This window comes from Eulemur rufifrons, chromosome 6, assembly GCF_041146395.1.
Source record: "Eulemur rufifrons isolate Redbay chromosome 6, OSU_ERuf_1, whole genome shotgun sequence".
NCBI classification, from domain to species: Eukaryota; Metazoa; Chordata; class Mammalia; order Primates; family Lemuridae; genus Eulemur; species Eulemur rufifrons.
This window is the reverse complement of record NC_090988.1, coordinates 73,889,521-73,912,672: the sequence shown is the minus strand read 5'-3', so window position 1 is coordinate 73,912,672 and position 23,152 is coordinate 73,889,521. Positions and strand designations below refer to the sequence as shown.

Sequence of the window (23,152 nt, the reverse complement as noted above, 5' to 3'; positions counted from 1 at the left end):
TTAGGAAATGTCCATGCAATCCTATTTCCTTGTATCTGAGCTATACATATGAATAAAAGCCGCATTTGACAGTTTACAATATGGCGTTAGAAATTATGGGGGAAATGTAGTAGAAAACAACCTCCCTCCATGGGTAGCATTGTGTGAAGGAAAGACTACAGGCTGTTGAGTCAAATAAACCTAGGTTTGCAGCCTGATTCTTCTGCCTCAGTTTCCCTGGGGATAATGATTCTTAAAGAATTGTGAAGATTCAAAAGAATGACTGTAAAGCACTGAGCTCCATCCTTAATACGTAAGAGGTTCTTAATAGAAAATTTTTCCTTCCGTCCCACTAACAGCTGCCGGTCCTGGCTGCACAGAACGTCACCAAGGAGGCGATGGGGGCAGAGGACGTGTTGAGAAGCAGTTGCCTTACCAGCTTATCTGCTAAATTTCCTCAAGTGATTTCTAGAAGAGCATAAGACACAGAAATTATTTTTCCTTTCATTCATGAGATGACTTCATACCCAAGTGGTTTTGTTGGCAGCAACATTAATTACTATGAAACTTAATATTACAAAGGGAACCCCAGGGACTGGCTCTTGGCTGATAACATAAGCTGAAGTTCACAATGACTGAAGGAACTTAGCTTGTTACCCTGCTTAAGAAACTCTAACACTTACTAGAATACACATTTTAAAGTGGTTTTTCCCCCCTACCCAGACATAATAGTACTATATCTAAAACAAGTCATTTTTTTTTTTTTTTTTGCAAAGGAGGACAGGATTACGACTAAATTCAGAACTCAGACAAGTTTTCTTTGTTTTCTTCCCATGTTTGAATTGCTTCTAGCTTGGTTTTTCATAACTCAGAAGCCATTTTTATTCAAGAAGGGCTGTGTGGTTTTCTGAAGCCATATTTTGGTTAGAAACGTCAACAAAATGGATAAACTTTTTTTTCTCTCTTCATTCCCCACACTTTGCACATGTTTTTCTGGTAACGTGTATCAAACAAGTAGCTATTTCAAAGTCCGATTTGGAGGCAGTGCTAATGGTAAGAGGAATTTCTTAGGGGCTAAATGCCAAGAAATAATAACATTTTTCACTCGTACATTCCCAATCTCCAATACAACCTAATGTGTGAAATGCTGCCAGGCTGGCTTTCGAGACATGTTTCAGAAGTGCTAGCAGAAATCCAGTCGATGCTGGAAAGCTCTATAGCTGTACTTCCCAGAGGCCATTTCAATATTGTTAATTCTTAACTTGTCTGGCTGGTGGATTTGACAAACAGCTTGCTAGAAACATTTTCTGTTTGACTTTATTTTATTCATCTGATGAAGCCTGAATGCAAGGCATTCATACAATATAAAACTGGGTTAGTAGTAGTAGCGTTTTATATTTTTCTAGCAAACTTTCATCCAAGGGCCTCAAAAGGCAACACAGGTATTGAAACACTCCTGCAGGAAGAGTGAGACAAGTCTTCAGCAGAGGAGAATCAAGAGATCTTGGAAATTACAAGAAAAGCTCAGGTCAACTTCTCACTTACAAATAGCCCACAGTGAAGCCATGATTAGACTCTGTTTCCCTGTTGGTCCTCTGGGCAGCTCCCTGGGCAGTAATGAAATATAGGTGCTCTGTGGCATTGGGTCCTCAATTCTTTCCCAAACTTTTTGGAGGTAAATATCCCAATGTGTTTATTTATATTTTCTGCTACAACCCATGGCCTTATAAGTTTCATTCAGCAATTGTATGGCTTCTATGCAATGCTCCACAAGATAAAATCTGACTACCACCAAGATTTATATGTTTCTTTTCTTTTACCTCCTTTCCTCATTTTCTTTTGCCTTCTTTATTTTATTCCTTAAAGTTAGTATTTCAGCATTATTTTTCAATTTCACTCCATTATTCTTATCAGTCTAACCCTCGCTACATGTATTAATGCAACTTGCTTGTGCCAACCAATAAAACATTCTTAGAAAAAAAGCACATCTGAACTTCTGGGCTCAATTCTGGAAAGAAGGCAATCTTGCTAGCTAAGCTTGAAAGTTATATTTTTTTCTGCTTGACTTACTGAGGAAGAAGATTCACTCTGAGTTGCCCATAAGGTTAATTTTTGGATTAAGGACTTATAAATGTTGATGTCTTGACCAGATGGAAGTTTTCAATATCTTAGCACACATCACCGTTCATTAAAATTTCCTGAGAGGTAACTGTGTGTTAGACACAGATACAATCTTGATTAGTTCACCATTTCTGCCTGCAAGGAGCTCAGTATGACAGTGGCAATGGCAATGGTACATGCCTGTCTTAGTTTCAAAGTTTATCCTGATGAGTAGAGCTACAAGCAGGACAACTAGTTAATACACAATGCAGGTGATAAGCACTTTTTTATAAAAATGACACCGAACCCACTCCTTCCAAATCTTTCTTCCCTTCTTTCTGTTTCTCTGTGTCACACATACACATACACACACACACACACACACACACATGCACACAAATGAGCTTATGTAAATAATAATACTCTGACCTAGCCAGTTTATTTAGTTGCCCAACTAGTTAGAAAAGGAATTTTCAGGGTATGATTTTTGTCTTTTTAGAGAAGATCATCTGAACTTCTCAATGCTGTTTTATCAAAATCAGTGTCTCAAAAGACCGTGTATTACTGCAGCCAAGCAAACACACAGTAGTGACATCTTACACTGGTTTAGCTCATTTTCTTCTATATTGCATGCATCACCACTAAAAGTAGAATCTTCAACAAAACGTAGAAATGCCTTACTTTATGTTATGAATTTATGGGAGAGAGAAGAATTCCCACTTCTCTTTCCTGATGGGTCATCCAGAATGCAAAATTAGCTTATTTGGGTAAGGAGTAAAATAATCATTTTGTTTTATTGTAATGCCCGGGCTTGAGGATGAGGTGCTGATGCTGATCTCACAAAGCAGAGGCTGGAAGAGGGAATTTCTTCCCTGAAGCTGCAGAGGCTGCCAGGTCAAGGGAGGATGTAGCAGGGGAGGTGACTGGAAGGGAGGAGGACAAAGGTTAGCAAGTCAAGTGAGATGGACAAGAAAGGCTGAAAAGCAGCCCCAGAGGAAGACTCTGCACAGGTTGTCTGTAGGCAGAATAAAAGTCTGGGAGATAGGAAAACAAGAGTGATACACGCAGCCAAGAATTGGTTAAGTAGGGAGCGAAGCAAACTACTGAGAAAGGGACAGTGGCTGGAGGCGGTGTGGGGGTGGCCAGGAATGGGGAAGAATGGCATATGACAATTGGAGTTGGATTAGCTTGGGCATAGGGAGGAATGGCCACATGGCACTGCATAGTCTTAATTAAATTTATGTTATTTATGCCACACCGACTTACACAACAGTAGCTTGTGTAAATTTTGAGAAGTCTGGCTTCATTTTGCCTAAGGCCATATTGTTAGCTGGATATTGCCCCAGTTTGACCACACTTAGCAACCTGCTGGGAGAGCAGCACCTTCCAGTTATCTACCACCTTGGAACTGCTGTTGGCAGATACTGACTGTCATGTTCCCTCATTTGTTATGCCAAATGTCTGGGGTTACTTTTCACTTTGTTCCTTAGCTTTATGGAATTTTTATTGCTCCAGATTATTTAGATAAAGCCAATTCAAGTATTTACATTTACCCATACACTGCAATCACACAAGATAATTTTCCATGAAGCAGAAACCCAAATCTAGTTCAAAACAAAATGCCTAGCACAGTGCCTTGTGCATGCTAGTATTCACGAAAGACACTCTGTTTGACTGACAGCAATTGTACTTTCTTTGGGATTTACTTCGTAGGATACATTCTTGAAAACATTCTAACTTGTAATTGTTGAAGATGGCAGTACATAGGTACAGTTTACAGTGGCTATTTCCCATTGAGTTAAATCATGTCATAAACTTTAAATAATTTCTTTAAGAATAATATCACTTGTCCCAAAAGGACTCCAGAAAGTTATTTTTATTTATTTTTGGGGGTCTTGGGGGTAAGGATGTGGGATAAGGCTTTTTGGCTCCACTCTGTTAAAACTACATTGCCCCAAATCAAAGGTTTAACTCCTCCTAAAAAGGATACCCTTTTACATACTGCTCCATATCCACATATATTTATCAAAATTGACAATGGGAGTTTCTTTACCAGTTCTCATTCTTTTCTCCCAGGAAAACTTTCATCATTATCAAGGCAGTAAGGTTACTGAGCATTTCACATGGTTGCATAAAAATATATTGTCTAGATGATGTACTGACAAAATAATAAGCATCTGAAAAATACAGATGTGAAAAATGATGTATACTTTTGTCCTGAAAGCTATTATCATTTTGATTTAGTTGAGTGTAAGTTTATAATTATGAAATACTATAATACTTACTGCATTCATCTGCTAGCTTATAGTCCTTTAAAAACACCTATGCACACATTTATTCATTAAACATTTATTCTTTGCCTTAGTATGAAGACTACATGAAATGCTGGAATCCAGTGTTTTTTGTTCATCCAACCAACCACTTAACAATTGAGATGACAGCCAAGAACCAAAAATAGCTACTCTGATTCTTGTTTTAGATCCATGCATTTAAATTTCTTCAAACTAATAACCCTGCTTGAATGGAAAAGTGCTAGGTGGGTATGAGTTTCCTAAAAGAGGCATGTTTAAAGTGGTACCAGAAACAAGCTATTATTGTTTTTGGCATCTAAGAAAGAACAGTCACAAAGTTCCTTGAAAAATCTGTGTGGAAAGCAAAGCTTACTTTTAACCTGGTACACTTTCCTCTCCCTGTCTCTCCTATTATTTTAGTCCTTCTTTTTCATTATTTATTGCCTTCATTTATTTATTCCTTTCACTCATTCACCAACTTGTTTTTTTCAAACAAGAGTGAGATACTTTTTCAGTGCAGAAACAAAGGTGTGAAAGAGAGAGACCTTGTTTAAGGCAGCTACTGGTTTTGTTATGAAGATAGGTCACATCCAGGCACAACCAAAGTAGAAAAAAGAACGTGGTGAATGTCATTTAGTGCACATCATTGTGAGCATTCAGAGGATGTCAAGCACCCAAGTTCTAGTTCAACTGAACCCTGCCTTCTTGTGAAGTTCTCCCTCTCCGTCAGAGGTTCTCAACCTTGGCTGCACATGAGAATTTCACTGATGGAGTTTTGAAAAGTCCTGAGACTCAGGCCAAATAACCATTCCCACTCAAAAGAAAAAAAAAAGAAAAGAAAGGAAAAAAAGAAAAAAAAACTCTGGAGATGGGACACAGATGTCAGTATTTTTTAAATTGGCTATTGTTGAGAACCACTGTTTTAAGTATCCCTCTTTCTTTTAAATCTCATGTTACCCAGAGTTCAATATTACTTTCACACATTATTGTGGAGAGGAACAGAAAAGGAGGATAACTTTAGAGAAAATATTCACTTTTCTTATTCTCTTAATAAAAAAACTAGAAAAGAAACAAGCAAATAAAAGAACAATGGCAATAGCAATAAAACTCTTCTGTTAATGCTTGAGGATTAAAAATTGCCAAAAACAGAATGGCGACGGCTTGGTAATCAGCAGTGGAAGTAAGGCGTAAGGTGGCAAGAAAGGCGTTTCTTGGCTTGTGTGTAGTTTGAGAGACTCAGAGATGAAATGTGGTCATCTAAGGAAAGAGAGATGCGGTAGGTTCAACTTATCTGGTTAGATGGGAAGGTCCATAAAGGACATGGAATAGTAGAAGAAGGTCTGATTTATTTTGGCAACAGACCTTCAGTATTTATTCCAATAAATTTCACAGTATTATATCAGTGCCCAAATTATTAAGCCCTGTTATGAAACCTGTAAAAACAAAACAAAACACAAATCATAAATCAAGACTAAGATTCCAGCCCTCCGTGTGATGGTGGTGGGGGAGGATTAGGGAACTCCAACAAAGGGCCCCAAATTTGACCAGTGTTATGAAACTGTGAAGTCCTTTGGAATAGATACAAGTTTGTTGTCAGCAAATAAAAACCAAGTAAAACAGCTTACAAGGGAATTACTGTGAAGTGTTCTGTTTAACTCCGGTGGCTGAAGGCATCCTTTCCATGTGCTTTGTTCATATTACTTACAGCATGGCAGAGTAGAAAGTCCATGGATAGAACAGACCCGGATTCAGACTCTGTTTTTTTTTTTTTTTTTTTAATCACTAACCGTGGGCACTTAGGTTACAAATTAATCATTGGGCAAGTGATTGAGTATTTTTGACCCTCTGTTCATCTATAAACAAGGTCTTCTTTTAGATCAAGGGTGGCAAGCTCAAAGGCCCTTGCAGGGCTGGAGAAGGGGGGAGGACTTTGGCAAACTGGAAAGTGAGTCTTTGTTTCCTCAAGGGCAGCCTCTGCTTACATCCAGCAAATTGTTGGCATGTCGGCAGTTAGGCTCGGTTGTTGCTAGATTTGATTTTTCAAGAAAAGTCGGGTCCACATTTAATGTAAAATCTCCCAGTTTTTAAGTGTTGACAACTAATTCCATTTTCTTTCAACATCATGTGGGCCAAACCAAACATCTGAATACAGCCTGTGTGCTACTGGTTGCAACCTTTCAATTTTGAAAGTCCCTTTCACTTTCAATGCCCTCTACTTTATGAGCTTAAGAATAATTGTATGAATCTCACATGAGGGGCTCATCCTAAAGACTAGAAATGGAGTTATACCCCTACTTCTAGATAAATGTTTACTCTTGTTAGTGTTTCACCATCCATAATTAATGTTACCTCCCTGGAAATTCTTATGCACACAGCTTCTTGTTCCAAGATTAAAATTAATTATATCTCCTGTTACTTATTAAAGCATGTAGGCTTAATTTTCTGAATGTTTGTTTTATTCATATCTTTTTAACATGTCTGGTGGCTGATTTCAATTCCCCAGGGCCCAGCTTTATTTTATGTCAAGTCCTGGGAGGTAAAAGTTTAATCAACTTCAACATTTATAAAGTTGAGTATTTTATAAAGTCTTGGAGAAATATAGTCTTCCATCCCACCAGTTATAGACTGAACTTTTGTCCCTCAAAATTCATAAGTTGAAGTGCTAATGCCCAATGTATTTGGAGATAGGGCCTTTACGGAAGTAATTAAGGATAAATGAGGTTATAAGAGTGAGGCCCTAACCTGATAGGACTGGTGTCCATATAAGAAGAGGAAGAGACAGCAGGGGTGTGCTATGCACAGAGGAAAGACCATGTGAGGACACAGTGAGAAGGCAGTCAGTCATCTGCAAACCAGAAAAAGTAGGACTCACCAGAAACCAATCCTGCCAGCACCTTGATCTTGAACTACCAGCTTTTAGAACTATGAAAAAATAAATTTCTATTGTTTAAATCATTCAGCCTGTGGTATTTTGTTAGGGCAGCCTAAACAGACTAATAATATAACACCTATAACTAGTCTAATGTCTTTCGTGCCTCATGTTTTTGATCTTTTAGGCCCCTTAAAAATTTCAGTCATTCTCAGAGAAATACTACTTTTAGACTCCTCTTTCCATCTGACTTCCTGTTCAAGAAACCTAATGTAAAGAAATGATAAATGCCTGAGGTGATGGATACCCCAATTACTGTGATTTGATTAATTCACATTCTATGCCTGTATCAAAACATCACATGTACCCTATAAATAAATGCAACTATTATGTACCCATTATAATTAAAAAATTAAAAAAAGGAAATTATAGAAGTTTCTGTATCTTCAATCCAATGTATCAAACTTTCTTTGTGATGGTAGAATACAAACAGTTTGGTGACTCACCCATAAAATGTAAGATAGAGGAAACCAATCCTTTTTCCAAGTTTTGAAACTTCTCCTCGTTTGTCAGATGCTCCTGTGAGTCGTACTATACCTACTTTCTTGAGGGTAGAGAGCCACTTGTATGCATGTTCGTCATTTCTTAAAACATCTTCAAAATCCAGAGTAGGTAGCTGGAGCTCTGAGCCCCAGTACTGACATTCTATGAATTAAGAAAATGAAGAAACAAGATGGGATTACATTGTTTTCACATACAATGATAACCTCGAAGGAGGGACTAATTCATTAGGGTCTATCTTTGATTTATCACAGAGTTTACTAAATGTTAGTGATCTTAGAGATGCCCACATCACCAACTAGGCCTTTCTTCTTGGCGCCATGCCAATCTATTATATGTCCCCTGCCTACAAGTGTGTCTGCCTCAAAGCAGGTATTCAGTATGTCCCATTTGTTGAGCGACTGTTGTTTAGCTTATGGATAGCTCTTGATCTGTATATCTCAGGGCTTCTATGCCTGGACACTGCTTAGAAATAACCTTGAGATAGTGTGTGTGTTAACGGCCAAGTTTTATTGCTCAACTCCAAATAGGTGATAAAATCAGAATGGTGGACTAGAACATTATGCCCATTCTTGGGGTTGGGGGTGCTTTGCCATGGTAGGTACAGTTCTTTCTTCCTTTCATTTCACCTGATAAGAAACTACCTCTGGGCTCAAGTCATTCTTTGGGGTCAACAAGAAAAGATGAGGGTGTGTTCCTGGGATGCACAGACCCTTCAGTGGCCGTGTCACACAAGATCAGGTCAAATGCCTTCCCTTAGCTCTCTCATTCCTGATAATGAAATACTCATAAAAATGTTTACTTGAGAAAACAGAAAGAAAAACAAATGTAAAAAAATAATTGTTTTGGCAAACTGGACTCTCCCCAAGGAAGTGAAACATAGAGGAAATGGAAATTTATCAAGGAAAACAATGCAGATATTATCAACTGCATTCAGGTAAGACCTAACTCTAGCTAATCCATTTGAGTTCCCTCTTTCTTGGGAAGGAAATTGTCTTGGGAAGGCAAACCTTCCTAACGAGTGACAGAATGGGAACTTGTGATCTCAGCATCATCCTGAGCAATGCTTTACTTTTCTAACTGGGGGATATGTCATGTTGTGGAAAACAAAACCAAAGCCCCCAGTTTAAGAATGAAGACTGGGTTAATGCTTCTTGCAGTAGTTGTGGACTGAGAATTATTCCCTCTTTGATGTCAGCATACCTGTTTCTGCAGAAATAGGACTTTTTTTTAGGAGTCGAATAGTGGCGTTTGTAGTAAAAAGATACATGCAGATGCAGGGAGCCACTTTATGCTATTTCACCAGCTAGTTGCACAAGGACATTTGCAGAGGTGAGTAGGTGTGTTTATGTAGGAAAAGTTAATCAGCTTATAAATGCATATATTGCCAAAGTTTCTGGGTTATTAAGCATAATAGCTTGCATAATGAGCCAGAATTTCCGGGCCTTAATTGCAAACAGTAAATTAGGCCTCCCTGGTGGCTATATTAATTTTTTTAGGCTATGCTAATATTCTTTAGTATTGAACACATTCCACAGGCCCAAGTCAGTTACTGTATCTTTTCAGAAATTGGAGCTGGTATCCAGCCACTTGTTCCTAATTTCACATTTTGGCACTTTTCCCCTTCAGACTAACCAGAACTGAAAGAACTCCAGCCTTTCCCATTCCTTTTTTTCCCTTGATTTTAATTTTTTAATGTTTAGCACTGCTTTTCAAGTGCTCTGACATTTGAGAAAACTTTAGAATTTAATATCAGCCAAATCACCTTGGCAAAGAGAAACAGGTCAGCACATGGGCTATGTTGTATTAGACCAGAGCAAGTTGGTTAAAGCAATAACAGACAATGAGACATGAAGGCTTCAGGATGATGATTATAAATCTGGGGGGAGAGAAGGGTGAAGAGTGGCTTTATATAGTTTCTTGGTATTCCTTGATTATATTAGCTACCCAATAATCATTTGTTGGTTTATCTTTTCAATAAGCCTGACGTTTTACCATGTCGCAAGGCACTGTGATAGGCGGTAGGTTTTAATGAGCTCACAGTCTATGGGTGGATTGAACATGGAAGCTGACAACTAAAACACAGTATGATAAACGCTGTAGTTGAGGTATGTTCAGGATACCAAGAAGGTATCAGATCTTCTGATCCCTTATCTAATGTTCTTTCTGTGATGCCTAGCTACTCTTTAACATGCATGAAATTCTCCAGGTCTGTTCCTCATGCCTCAACTATTTCTCCTTGAATCAAAGAGGGTTGGTTTTATATGAAAGAGCCTTTTCTCAAAGAGGCAATTGATATACTTTTGTTTTGAATATTGGATTATGTGGCTGTTTGCTTTGCCACGCCCATTTTTCTCATTGCATCTAAAGTCCCTGGGTTGTAATATCTGATACCAATCAAAAAGCTCTGCAGAAAGAGGATGATAAATATAAATAATGCACATTGGCTGCCTAACCAGAAAGATCATTTGGTTTTTAGTTAGGAGAAAAATTTCACTCAATCAGTTTAAGGGCATCAATAACAAATCACCATCTCCTCTTTCCAAATTTATACCTAAGCAAACTATTAAAAGAAATGTTGAAAACAGCTTTAAGCGTATTGAACCTCAAGTGGAAATCATGGACTCATAGAGTATTAGAGGTGGATGGATTGTTAGACATTCATCTGGCATTTCCATATTGGCTTTAGGATTTCCCCCCACCATTAGATCTGATCATTGAACAAAAAGGTTGCCTGAACTTCAACTGAAGATTCTTCTAGTTTTCTGGCACAGTGATGATCTGCCCAAAGACAGGTTTTCCATTCCTATGTAGACTATTGGATAGAAATAGCTATTTTCTTCATGACTCCCTATAGTAAATGTGTTGTCTTTATCAGAGAGGTTTAAGTAATTTATTAAAGAATATTTATTATAATTAGAAAAATTTATTATTTCCTATTGAAAGTAAACCAGCCTAGAGATTTGTATAAATTACAGTACTGCTCAATAGAACTTCCCACAATGCTGGAAATATTCTATAACTGCACTGTCCAATACCATAGCTATTAGCAACATATGGCTATTGAGACTTGAGACCTGGCTGGTGGATCTGAGGGACTAAATTTTTTGCTTTATTTGATTTTAGTTAATTTAAATAGCCACATGTGACTGATTCTATATTAGACAGGAAGGACATGCAGGGAGAAAAGAACACAGAGACAGAGAGGCCTGGGTTTGAATCACTGTCTGTCCTCTTACCAACTAGTTTCTTGGCTTTTTCTCTGTGCCTCAGTCTCTTAATTTATAAAATACAGACAATTATATTTACCTTGTAGGTCTTTTGTGACCATTCAATGATATTACGCCAAGAAGCCTAGCATAGTGCCTGATGCATAGTAGACCCATAGAAACAATAATAATAGCTAATATTTGCTGCATACTTTCTAGGAGTAAGGGCACAGTGTTAGACACTTTCCATGCATTATTTCTTTTAATCTCCACTGCAAATATATGGGATAGATAATTTCAGTATCGCCATGTTATAGGGAAGGGAACAGAGGTCCAAGTCATGCAGCTAATGATTTGCAGAGCTAGTTAGTCAAATCCAGGTGACTGATGCCAAAATCAATAATTTTAACAACCACATATAAAATAAACAGTTGATGCCTTAAAAGTACCTACTACCCTCATAGGTACTTTTATGTCCCATGTCTGAATGTCCATAGCTTATTCTGTCTCTTTGGAAGGAAATCTATTAGATAAGAAAGAGAGCAGAGCAAGTTACAATTAGGAACATTTTGTCTCAACTTGTTCAAGCATGGGTGTTTAAAGATAAACCTTGGCTCCTGGTCAGAATTTTAAACGCAGAAAAAACATTATGAGCAGTTTTAATTGCACAACACTGCAATAATATTGTTATTCACCTTTTGTGAAATGAACTGTGGCTTTGCATACTTAAAAATTGCTAGCTTCTCTTTTTATGCCAGCATGTTTCAGTGATCTGTGCCCCTTTGGTTTTACTTAAGGCCATTATCACTTTCCAGAGAGTTTTAGTGACTGGGTGGCAGGGAAATATAATAAAGATTGAAAACTCATTTTCACAAGATATAATTTATTTAAACTTGGAGTTTATATTTTGACTACTTTGTGGATTCAAGGAGGATCTGTTTAGGACATACACTGTATATTTTTATATCACATTTTAATGAATTTTTGTTTTTATATGAGTCATTTTCCCCACTGTAGAACAATACACACACTCAGACAAAATATTCTTTGTTTTAAAAATACAAGCAGGTTTAGATTGTTTTAATAAATATGTTACCCTTTAGATGTGTACAATTAGCAATATTGTAGGATAATGCAGGGCTGTCAATACAATAGGCAGCATAGTTTGTAGTATACCTGATTTCAAATTTACAGGCTTTTACTACCAGAGTGTGGTTACAATGGTTTTTAAGTTCTGCAAAGTTTGTAATTTTCAACCAGAGCTCTCATTTTAGAGAGCCTATTTTGGGGAGGAGCTTTGGTGAAATCAGAAACTAAGGGCCACACCCCATCAGAACCTGTGTCCCAATATAAGCCACTACTACACTGGGTTATGCTAAGCATGACTTTCAGAGATAGCACCGTGACTAACCAGTTTCCAGATGCATCATAATACTCTGTAAAATACTCTGATTTTCAGGGATACAGGCTCACCTTGGAGATATTGTGGGTTTGGTTCCAGACCACCAAAATAAAGTGAATATTGCAATAAAGTGAGTCTCACTAATTTTTGGGTTTCCCAGTGCATATAAAAGTTATGTTTACACTATAGTCTATTAAATGTGCAATAGCATTATGTCTAAAAAAAAAAACCCGCCTTAATTTTAAAAATGCTTTATTGCTAAAAAATGCTAATGATCATCTGAGCCTTCAGCAAGTAGTAATCTTTTTGCTGGTAGAGGGTCTTGCCTTGATGTTGATGGCTGCTGACTGATTAGGGTAGCGGTTGCTGAAGGTTGGGGTGGCTGTGGCAATTTTAAGACAACAGTGACGTTTACCACATTGATTAACTCTTCCCTTCATGAAAAATTTCTCTGTAGAATGCAATGATGTTTGATAGCATTTTACCCACTGTAGAACTTCTTTCAAAATTAGAGTCAATCTTCTCAAACCCAACCACTGCTCTATCAACTAAGTTTATGTAATATTCTAAATCCTTTGCTGTAATTTCAATGGTATCTTCAGCATCTTCACCAGGAATAGATTCCATCTCAAGAAACCACTTTCTTTGCTCATCCACAAGAAGCAACTTCTCATCTGTTAAAGTTTGATTGAAATTGCAGCAATTTGGTCCCATCTTCAGGCTCCATTTCTAATTCTAGTTCTCTTGCTATTTCCACCACATCTGCAATTACTTTCCCCACTGAATCCTTGAACCCCTCAAAGTCATCCATGAAGGCTGGAATCAACATCTTCCAAACTCCTGTTAATGTTGACATTTTGACCTCCTCCCACAAATTATGAATGTACTTAATGATATCTAGAATGGTGAATCCTTTTCAATTTACTTTGCACAGATTCAACAGAGGAATCACTAGCTGTAAAAACTATAGCCTTATAAAATGTACAGTATTTCTTAAATGGTAAGACTTGAAATTTGAAATTACTCCTTGATCAGTGGGCTGAAGAATGAATGTTGTGTTAGTAGGCATTAAAAAAAAAACATTGATCTCCCTATACATCTTCATCAAAGCTCTTGGATGGCCAGGTGCATTGTGACTGAATAATAATATTTTAAAAGGAATCTTTTTTCTGAGCAGTAGGTCTCAACAGTGGACTTAGAATATTCAGTAAACCATGCTATAAAGACATGTGGTGTCATGAAGGCTTTGTTGCTCCATTTATAGAGCACAGGCAGACTAGATTTAGCATAATTCTTAAGGGCCCTAGTATCATCAGAGTGGTAAATGAGAATTGGCTTCAACTTAAAGTCACAAGCTGTATTAATCCCTAATAAGAGAGTCAACCTAATTTTTGAAACTTTGAAGCCAGGCATTGACTTCTCTTTAGCTATGAAAATTCTAGATGCTATCTTCTTCCAACATAAGGCTGTTTTGCCTGCACTGAAAATTTGTTGTTTAATGTATACACCTTCATCAATAATCTTAGTTAGATTCTCTGGATAATTTGCTGCCGTTTCTCTATCAGCATTTGCTGCTTCACCTTGCACTTTTATACTATAGAGATGGCTTCTTTTCTTAAACCTCTACTAGCTTCAAACTATTTTTCTGCAGTTACCTCAACTCTCTCAGCCTTCACAGAATTAAAGAGGGTTAGGGCCTTGCTCTGGATTAGGCTTTGGCTTAAGGAAATATTGTGGCTTGTTTGATCTTCTGTCCAGACCACTCAAACTTACTCCATATTAGTAATAAGGCTGTTTTGCTTTCTTATTATTCGTGTGTTTCCTGAAGTAGCACTTTTAATTTCCTTCAACAACTTTCCCTTTGCATTCACAACTCGGCTAACTGGTGCAAGAGGCCTAGCTTTTGGCCTATTTCGGCTTTTGATATGCTTTCTTCACTAAGCTTAATCATTTCTAGCTTTTGATTTAAAGTGAAAGATGTGTGGCTATTCCTTTTACTTGAACACTTAGGAGCCATTGCAGAATTATTAACTGGACTCAGGAATAGGGAGCCCTGAGGGGAGAGAGAGATGGAGAAATGTCCAGTCGGTTGAGCAGTCAGAACACAAATATTTATTGATTAAGTTTGCCATCATATATGTGTATGGTTCATGGCTCCTCAAAACAATGCAATAGTAATATCAAAAATCACTGATCACAGATCACCATAAAATAATAATGGAAAAATTTGAAATATTGAGAGAATTACCAAAATGTGACACAGATACATGAACAGAGCACATGCTGTTAGAAAAATGTCACCAATAGACTTGCTTGAAAGTTGCCACAAACCTTCAATTTGTAAGGGCAGTAAGGGGAAGTGCAATAAAACAAGGTACGCCTGTGCTAATATCCCTGTGATAATACCACATTTCATTAAATCCACCAGGAAAATCATTCTGTGATATCTGCCCAGAAACTTTAACATTCAAAGAGTAATTTAGAAGCATTTTCCCATTTTTCCCCAACTACAAAACAGAACTATCCAGGGAACCAAAATAAAATACTTTCAACTAGCGTAAATCATTGGTAAGGGGAATACATTAAAAACAAATTTAAATTTCACACTTGGGCCTGGATATATAAACAGTATGGAAAATGATGGAATATTTAAGGTATGAACCACCCTTCCTAATTTAACTTATGGCCTTACTAATAAATACTTCCTTGAACATGCGCTTCACACACCATAAAATTTATGAACAGGCTACATGCAGGCTTTCAAGGAACCATTTGTACAAGGTTTCCTTCTCAGGGTTAAGCATCACATTCCTGGATCTTGAGTTGTGTTTCAAAAAAGGAAAAGACACAAAGAAGCTTTTTAGTTAAAGATTCATGAAGACAGCATGCTGGGTTGCAATGTGTTATTTCAAGAATGTAGAACCTTCTGTCCACCTGCACTGAACCGAGCTGTTGGCCCAGAAATAGCTTATCTAATGGTTGGGGATCAGCTGATCTCTCACTGTCTTTTCCTGTAAATACCTTGCAGGGGCCCTACCAAAAACAAAATCTGATCCTTAGAAGAAAGGCAGCTGAGTGGAAATATTTTATTCTTCTGTTCTATGGGGATCCTATCCTGTCCTCTTTGTGTGTTTTTTTTTTTTTTCCCCTTCTTGTCCACTGAAATCTACATGCCTTTCAAGATTCTGGTCACTTGTCCTGTCTTACACTGAGCTCTTCCAGAAGCTGACCCTGAGATAAGGTTTGAATGCAAGAAATGTATCAAAGTACCCCTGGAAGCGCTCATAGGAAATGGGGCGGTAAGACAGGGAAGAAGGTCTCTGGAAGGTGTTGTAATGAATGGGTTATTGCTTTTGGCAACGGGGGCTCCGCACCACCAGACTTCATAGAGACGTTGTCGAGTGTGCCTCAGAGGTGTCTCACCTGGGCGCATACAAGCTGAGATGCACAGGCTGCCTCCCTCCCGGCCCCACCCCTGCCCCTTGTTGGTTGAGGGCTGCTCCTCTGGGCATCCACTCCTGGGTCTTTTTGGCCTTCCCTCGGTGCAGGCCAAGCACACTCCTTCAGCAAGACAGGGAGAGCCGCAGTCTTGCAATGAGAAGCTGCTGGCATGTATGGGGCAGTGCTGAGGGGCTCTGGTGGGCACCGACAGCCTCTGCAATGCCCTCCTCTGGAAACCTCCTGCATCTGACTGCTCTGGGTGCCCGCAGTACCTCAGTCACAGTGCTCGCCATACAATGTTGAAATCTTTCATTTATTCAAGACATATTTGTTGAAAGCCTTGCTAGGGGAAAGAGATCACATTCGTGAATCAATAAACAGGTACGATTGCTTCCCTTGTTGGGGGAAAAAGGTGCATAAACAGGGAAGCAAACAGATAAATACATAAAAATAAAAATGTTGGCAAGTGCTTTGAGGGTTACTAATGGGATATATAACAATGATAAACAGATGTTGGGAGTGGGATGGGAAATTTATTTTGACGACATAGTGGTTAAAAACGGTCAAGCTGAGGAAGAGCTGTTGAAGCTAAATCCTGAGGGATGAGAGACGGCAGACATGCAAAGAGGAGAAGAGCGTCTGGGTCGGAGGGACAGTGGGAAGATGGGGGACCCACTTGCCTGAGGAACTCAAAGCCACTGAGGCTAGAACTGAGACAAGAGGGGGCTGTACCAGATGAAATAGAAAAGTAGGCATGGGTGGGGGCCAGCAGGACTTCATCTCTGTCTCTTCCACTAGACTTTAAGTTGCTTGTGAGCTACAGATAGTGTCATTTATCTTTATTTTCTCACCAATATTGTCCTTTTCCTTTTCCCCCACCCTGGCGTGTAGTTCAGGGTTAGCACATAGAAGGTTTTCAGAAAAATAATATGTTCTGTATTCCAAACAAATCTTTTCTCATTTATTAATGACTAGAGACTAGAAGTGACTTCCGAAAAATGGATTGTGTCTGAGCACACCTTAGTATGTTAAAAGACTAAATAAAACCTTTTCTCTAGGTGATGACCCTACCCAACTTTGAAAGTCTCCCTGAGAATGTACAAATGAGGCTTCTAAACGAGTTTAAGCTGCTCGAAAGGAGAGAAACACACTTTTGTGTTGGACTATTAGGTACCTGGCATATTCTATATGCTCAGCCCTATAACAAGAATGACTAGCTGGAGAAAACAAAAACAACATATAAAACAATGAAGAAACAGTCAATAGCAATGTATGATAAAGAATTTTAAAAATAATGACAGCTAACATTTATTGAGCACCTATGCTTCCAAGCACACTTCTAAGCACTCTATATGGATTCGTTCATGTGATCCTCACAACCACCCCATAAGAGACGGTCTATTATTGCTGCCATTTTATAGATGAGGAGATGGGTACAAGAAACTTAGATAATTTGTCCAACATCACATAGCTAAGGTATCAGAGCTGGGATTCCCACACAATTTGAGTAAAGACATTGAGAAAAAGAGTTGTCTGGTGGAAGAAAAAAAGCACTAAAAGATGGCAGGAAGAGAGATTATTATCCCAGGCTTCCTTAGAGTTGGCAGGGAAAACAGATAATTCAGTCTTGCCCTCTGTCCTAGCTGTGACTATCTTCTATGACATCCATAAAAAGGTGATCTCTTTCAATGACACAGCACACACATCCCCATGGAACAGCTGGCTTCAGACAGCTCCAGTTGTCACAGCTTCTTCCTCATGCTTGGCTACAACATACCTTGGTGACCTTCCCCTTTTTTTTTTTCTTTCTTTTCTTTTCTTTTTTTTTTTTTTTTTTGTGCTATCAACCCTAATTCTGTGCTCCAGAATTACAGAATATGGTGGTCTTGGAGATGTGCATAACGATAGCTACTGTGCTAAATATTTCTTTCCAAGGATACATAGCCTTTTCCCTCTCCCACATATCTTCATGATTTCTGGGTGCCAAGCCCTCCACACCCTCTCTGCTCTGCTTTGGATGATGTGTTTGAGTTTGCAGAGGCCTCATGACAGCGTTGGCATCTTGAATCAGACATAATACTACAGGTGTGGTCTGGCCTATGCCTGCACGGTGAGCTAGCTGTTACATTTTTATTAATGCAGCCCATATCTAATTAGTATTTTTCGGCAGTGTCAGCTCCGTTGATTCATCTTAACTTTTCAGTCTACCAGAACACGTAACAAGTGCCTGTTAGCCAAGTCTTTGTCTCCTGGACTCATGCACATCATTTCCTAAGCTAGTTCATTGAGAACTTACTAAGCACACGTAGAGATGAGGATAAAGGCCCCGCCTGATGTGGACATAGTGTCAAAGTTAGTAACTTGAGCTTTGAAGATGACAGATCTGGATTCAAATCCGAATTCCGACACTTCCCATCTGTCTGACCTTCAGAATGTGAGAAATTCTCTAAGTTAAGCTTCTTTATCTGGAAAATACAGGATGAACAAATCCTACAGGGTTGTTGTGAAATTTAAATGAGATGATATCTATAAAGAACTTAGCACAGTGTGCCTGCTGTCTGGTTAAATCTTCACTTGAACCGAAGCTGCTGAATGTGGCTGGAAGAAAACACACTAGGATGACTGATCTTATCGTATGACCATTAATCTCTAGTTAGCTATATGTTATACTTCCCTCGCTTACTGTTTCTCATGTTCTCTATCCTCAAACCTCCCACACTTCCTCCTTGTACTTATACCCAGCTGATGACTTTGCTTCTTATTTCAGTGAAAAAGTAGAAGGACTCATAAGCTAACTTTCCACTCCTACCACCACATCCATCAACCTGCCGTGACTGTGTCCTTATTGCACTTGATGTGCTATAGATATATTTGCAAACTTACCAGTCTCTTTCTCTATCAAAATATAAACTGCTAAGGGGCAGGGTCTTTCTCTGTTTTGTTTGCCCCTGAATCCTCAGCACCTAGACTAGCGCCTGGTATATATATCAGACAATCATTAAGTATAATGAGCGACAAATGCACACTTCACAATCGATGCTTAATTAATGATATCTGTTACTAAAATTAGTTATTTCTCTGGATTTCAATTGTCTAGTGAGGAAAGGAGTCAAATACACAAACAATAACCATTCAGTTCAGTTCAATAATTGTAGTGACAGAGAGAGAAGCCACACAAATTGCTGTGAGCACATAGCAGAGGAGGAATATAGGAGGTATTTAATAGTATGAATGCTCTTTAGTCAAATCTGGGCTCTGCTACTTCTTGTCTCTTTGCGTTTGGACCAGTTATTAATTCCTGTCAGCCTCATTTTTCTCATGTGTGAAATGGTTGTAATAACAATGCTGCCTTTATAGAATTATTCCTAGTGTTAAATAGGACAATACATATTAAACACTGAGCTTAGTGACTGCCATATGGCAAACACTTTAAAAAATGTGAAGGAGGAGGAGTTTGGGAATAGGAGAAAAGGCATGGGAAGAAGAAGAGGAGAATATGATGTGGGTGGTTCAGACAGAAGGTTAATAGCGGAGGTAGTGAGATATGGTTGGGTTCTGGATTATTTTAAAGACAGAGCTAATAGAACTTTTTAATAAATTGGATGGGGAGCATCAGAGATAAAGATGAGATAAGGATCTCTCTCTGCTACTGGAGAGATGGAGTTGCCATCAGCTGAGATGGGGAAGGCTATGTATGGAGGAGAATTAGTTTAGACCATCTGCTCCCAGTAGAGAGTTCATCATTTCTCTGGTTTTCCTCATTTTTTTTCTTATTGGTCCAAGTAAATCACTTCATTAATCCTCTTTTGGTTGCCCATGACATATTTTGATTGATCAGTTTATTCTGGGCTAGAAACTCTCAGAATGCCCGACTGAAGTCAGAGCTTAGAGACTGTGTTTCCTCTTCGTATGGGCACATTGTTTTCTTTAGATATTTGTTCTTTATCTTACTAAGATTATCTGCTTTTGTATGGTGATGGGAATATACTTACTTTGGGCTTAGACTTTTTCTTTTTCTTTGTCAAACATCTAGCATATATGTGACATATAATATATACGATGATTGTTGTTATTTTCATCGCTAGCTATCCTTAACTAATAGATAACAAAGCCACTTTCTCCCAAGTTTTTTGGTCATTCCAGCTTCACCAAACGTTTCCACATCTTTAATCAATATTAGGTTCATAATTTATCAGTCTTTTCACTGACTTCTTTAGTCCTATTTAAATGAAATTACCTGCCAGGCAGGTAAATTTTGGCCAGGAATCAATGTTTGGATAAATAAAGTTTTTTTTTTTTTTCCTGGCAATTGTTCACCTTTGAGATACCCTCATGTTTTTATTCAGGAATATAACATGATTATTTTTCATGTAAGAGGAGCCCAATCATCAGATATTAGAAAGGCATGGTTGTTTCTCTCCCTCTGTCTTTACCCAAATGCTCTTTACTGTGCCTCTGCTCTTTTGTTTATGGGTCTCTAACTAGGAGGAAAAGGGGAGAGGGAAAGACTCTAACAGGTTTTGAGCATCCACAGTATGCTGGGCACTATGCTAAGCACAGTCCTTCCAGTTTATCACTTATTTTTTAGCCCCAAGGCTGAGAGGCCTTGCCACTTTTACATATGGAACAAGCGAGGCTCACGTCATTTGTGAAACTACGTTCACAGAGCAGAGAGTCAAAGCCAGCTCTGCTGACTCCAAACCCCGTGCTCCTTTGATAATACTATGTTTTCATGGGTGAAGAGCATTCTTGACATATTATACTATACTCTTTCACTCTCTCTCCTAACAAATTCTAACAAAATTCTTTTTGAAAAATGCATATGTTTCACTGTTATATGACAGCCTAACTGTTTTAGTGCTACCAGTGAAATTATGTCTATTTCCTGGGCTTACTTTCTTTTCTATTAATATATAGCTCTTTTGTGGTTTTATGCAGGGATAAATGTAGTATTATTGGTAAAGGGCCTCAATGGGATGTGAATAGACCTTGTAGGATGGGCAGGTGAAGTTTGACCAGACAGGAAGAATGGAATTCGTGATCCAGGAAGCAGGCAGAGCTTGGGCAAAAATAGGAGTCCACTTGCTTGTGGAGTGGGTACAAGACTGTGAGATGATTGGAAAGCCCCAGGGAAGACTTTTACCCCGCAGGCCATGAGACAGGAGAGCAAGGGGAAGCAGAGATAATTGTAGGCACCAGGGGGCTTACCCTGCAGAGTTAGTTGTGCAAACTGGGTGTGAACAGAGAGGCCAGGAGATGATAAAAGGCTCCAATTAAGTTGGTCAGAGGAACAACCTATATAATTTTTCCCCCCAAAATCTCCTCATAAGCTATCAGTCTTCTCTGTGCAAACAGGCAATAGGCATGGGAACGTGAAAAGCGATGGGAGGCAAAGAGAAAAGAATTTTGATAACAGAACTCTGCATTTTTAAAAAACAGATATACCGTTCAAGAGGGTCAAGAAAATTCTCAGGGATGCTGTCTATAATTATTTCAAGAAAAACTTGTGAATAAAAAGTGAGTTCATATGTACTGTGTAACATTGGCCTTCACCCAACATTGCATTACTTAGGAAGGTAGGTAGATACCATTATGATCTCTATTCTGCAGATAAAGATTTGGCAGCATAGAAAGGTTAAATAAGTTGCTCAAGATCACAGACCTAGCAAGGCCTAGGGCCAAGAGCACTCTTAATTTCAGTACTATCCTGCATTTTTGATTAAGAGCAAATTTATAGACTAAGAAAAATACAGAACTCTGAGAAAAAGAGAACAAAAAGATGAGAGAATTCATTGAATGGAATAGAACTTAAACATTTTTTATTTAGTTTGCTCAGCTAGAAATTAGAAAAAGCAATAGAACATATGAATAATAATATCAACATTTTTTTAAAAAATCCATTTTTTTCCCTACAAGAATAGCCTACAGCTATTCCATGCGTACATTTGAAAGTTTGGGTCTAGAATTTAAAAGAAGAAATTTAAGTATGATGAAACTAACTACAACTCCAAACCTAAGGTTGTGTAGTTCTATGTTCTGCCATCTTGAAGACGCAAGGTGGAACCAGAGTGAGGGGGTAATTGTTTTTGAATCAGTTGTCCTCTTTTTTATTAACTGGTGAATCTCTTGATGTATAGGCACTAGCAAAAATGCAGGCTAAATTTATCTCTTATGTGTAGGTTTGGTAAATGTGAAACCAGCATATAAGGTAATCCAACTTCACTTTTTCAAATTGCAACACTTTGGAAATTTTCTAAATTTATAAATTCTAAATTTGTAGTCCAAATGCCAATGTTATAAAACACATTCTGGGGTTGCAAAAAAAAAAAAAAAAGTAAGAAATGGAAGCTTATCACTCATTAACGAAAGCCCACTCTACTTTTACTCTGTTTGGAAAAAATATAATAAATTTACTGGCCAGGCGCAGTGGCTCACGCCTGTAATCCTAGCACTCTGGGAGGCCGAGGCGGGTGGATCGCTCGAGGTCAGGAGTTCGAGACCAGCCTGAGCAAGAGTGAGACCCCGTCTCTACTAAAAATAGAAAGAAATTATATGGACAACTAAAATATATATATACAAAAAATTAGCCGGGCATGGTGGCGCATGCCTGTAGTCCCAGCTACTTGGGAGGCTGAGGCAGTAGGATCGCTTAAGCCCAGGAGTTTGAGGTTGCTGTGAGCTAGGCTGACGCCACGGCACTCACTCTAGCCTGGGCAACAGAGTGAGACTCTGTCTCAAAAAAAAAAAAAAAAAAAAAATTTACATTAGTAAAAATATAGAAAATTATTTTTCCAAGAGTAAAAAAGTTAGAATATTTTCCTTAATTCTTAATGTGTCAACTACAATGAAAAAAATATGAAAAAAGAATGGACTGTAATAATTCTTTCTTGAAACAGATTTATTTTATTTTAGGTTTTCAAAAATATCCTTAAACTTTTCCAAGGCATTTAAACATTTTAAGATACCAGCTTTTCAAGGACCTGCCTAGCACTAACATTGTCTTATGAAGTTGTTAAATAATAAGAAAATAATTTCTGAAAAGGGATATAATTACTATATCTCTTACCTAAGCATTAAAAAAGTGAACAGGCTTTCAAAAATTGTCTGTAATATATCCAGTTGTAAAATAGACTTATTTTTAATATTTATCTCTGAGCATGCAGTTATATGTTTTCTAGCTGCAAGTATGGGTGATGTTAAAAGGGAAGAGGAAGAGAAGCTTACCTAGAGTTTACAAGTGAAACCAAGAACTAGGCATATGGCTGTGAGAACAACATTCAGTTTAGCGACTTCTGCTAAA

The 23,152-nt window shown here is 38.2% G+C and overlaps 1 protein-coding gene across 4 annotated transcripts in view; it reads right to left on the bottom strand.

Annotated features, from left to right (window-relative positions):
* The window catches only part of BBOX1 (gamma-butyrobetaine hydroxylase 1), a 58,771-nt gene that overhangs the window by 20,100 nt on the left and 15,519 nt on the right, over positions 1-23,152 (bottom strand). For all 4 annotated transcript variants that reach the window (XM_069469729.1, XM_069469730.1, XM_069469731.1 and 1 more), the window contains one exon: positions 7,746-7,944. In XM_069469729.1, coding sequence (XP_069325830.1) covers positions 7,746-7,944 — 199 coding nt within the window. The remainder of the gene's footprint in view (positions 1-7,745; positions 7,945-23,152) is intronic.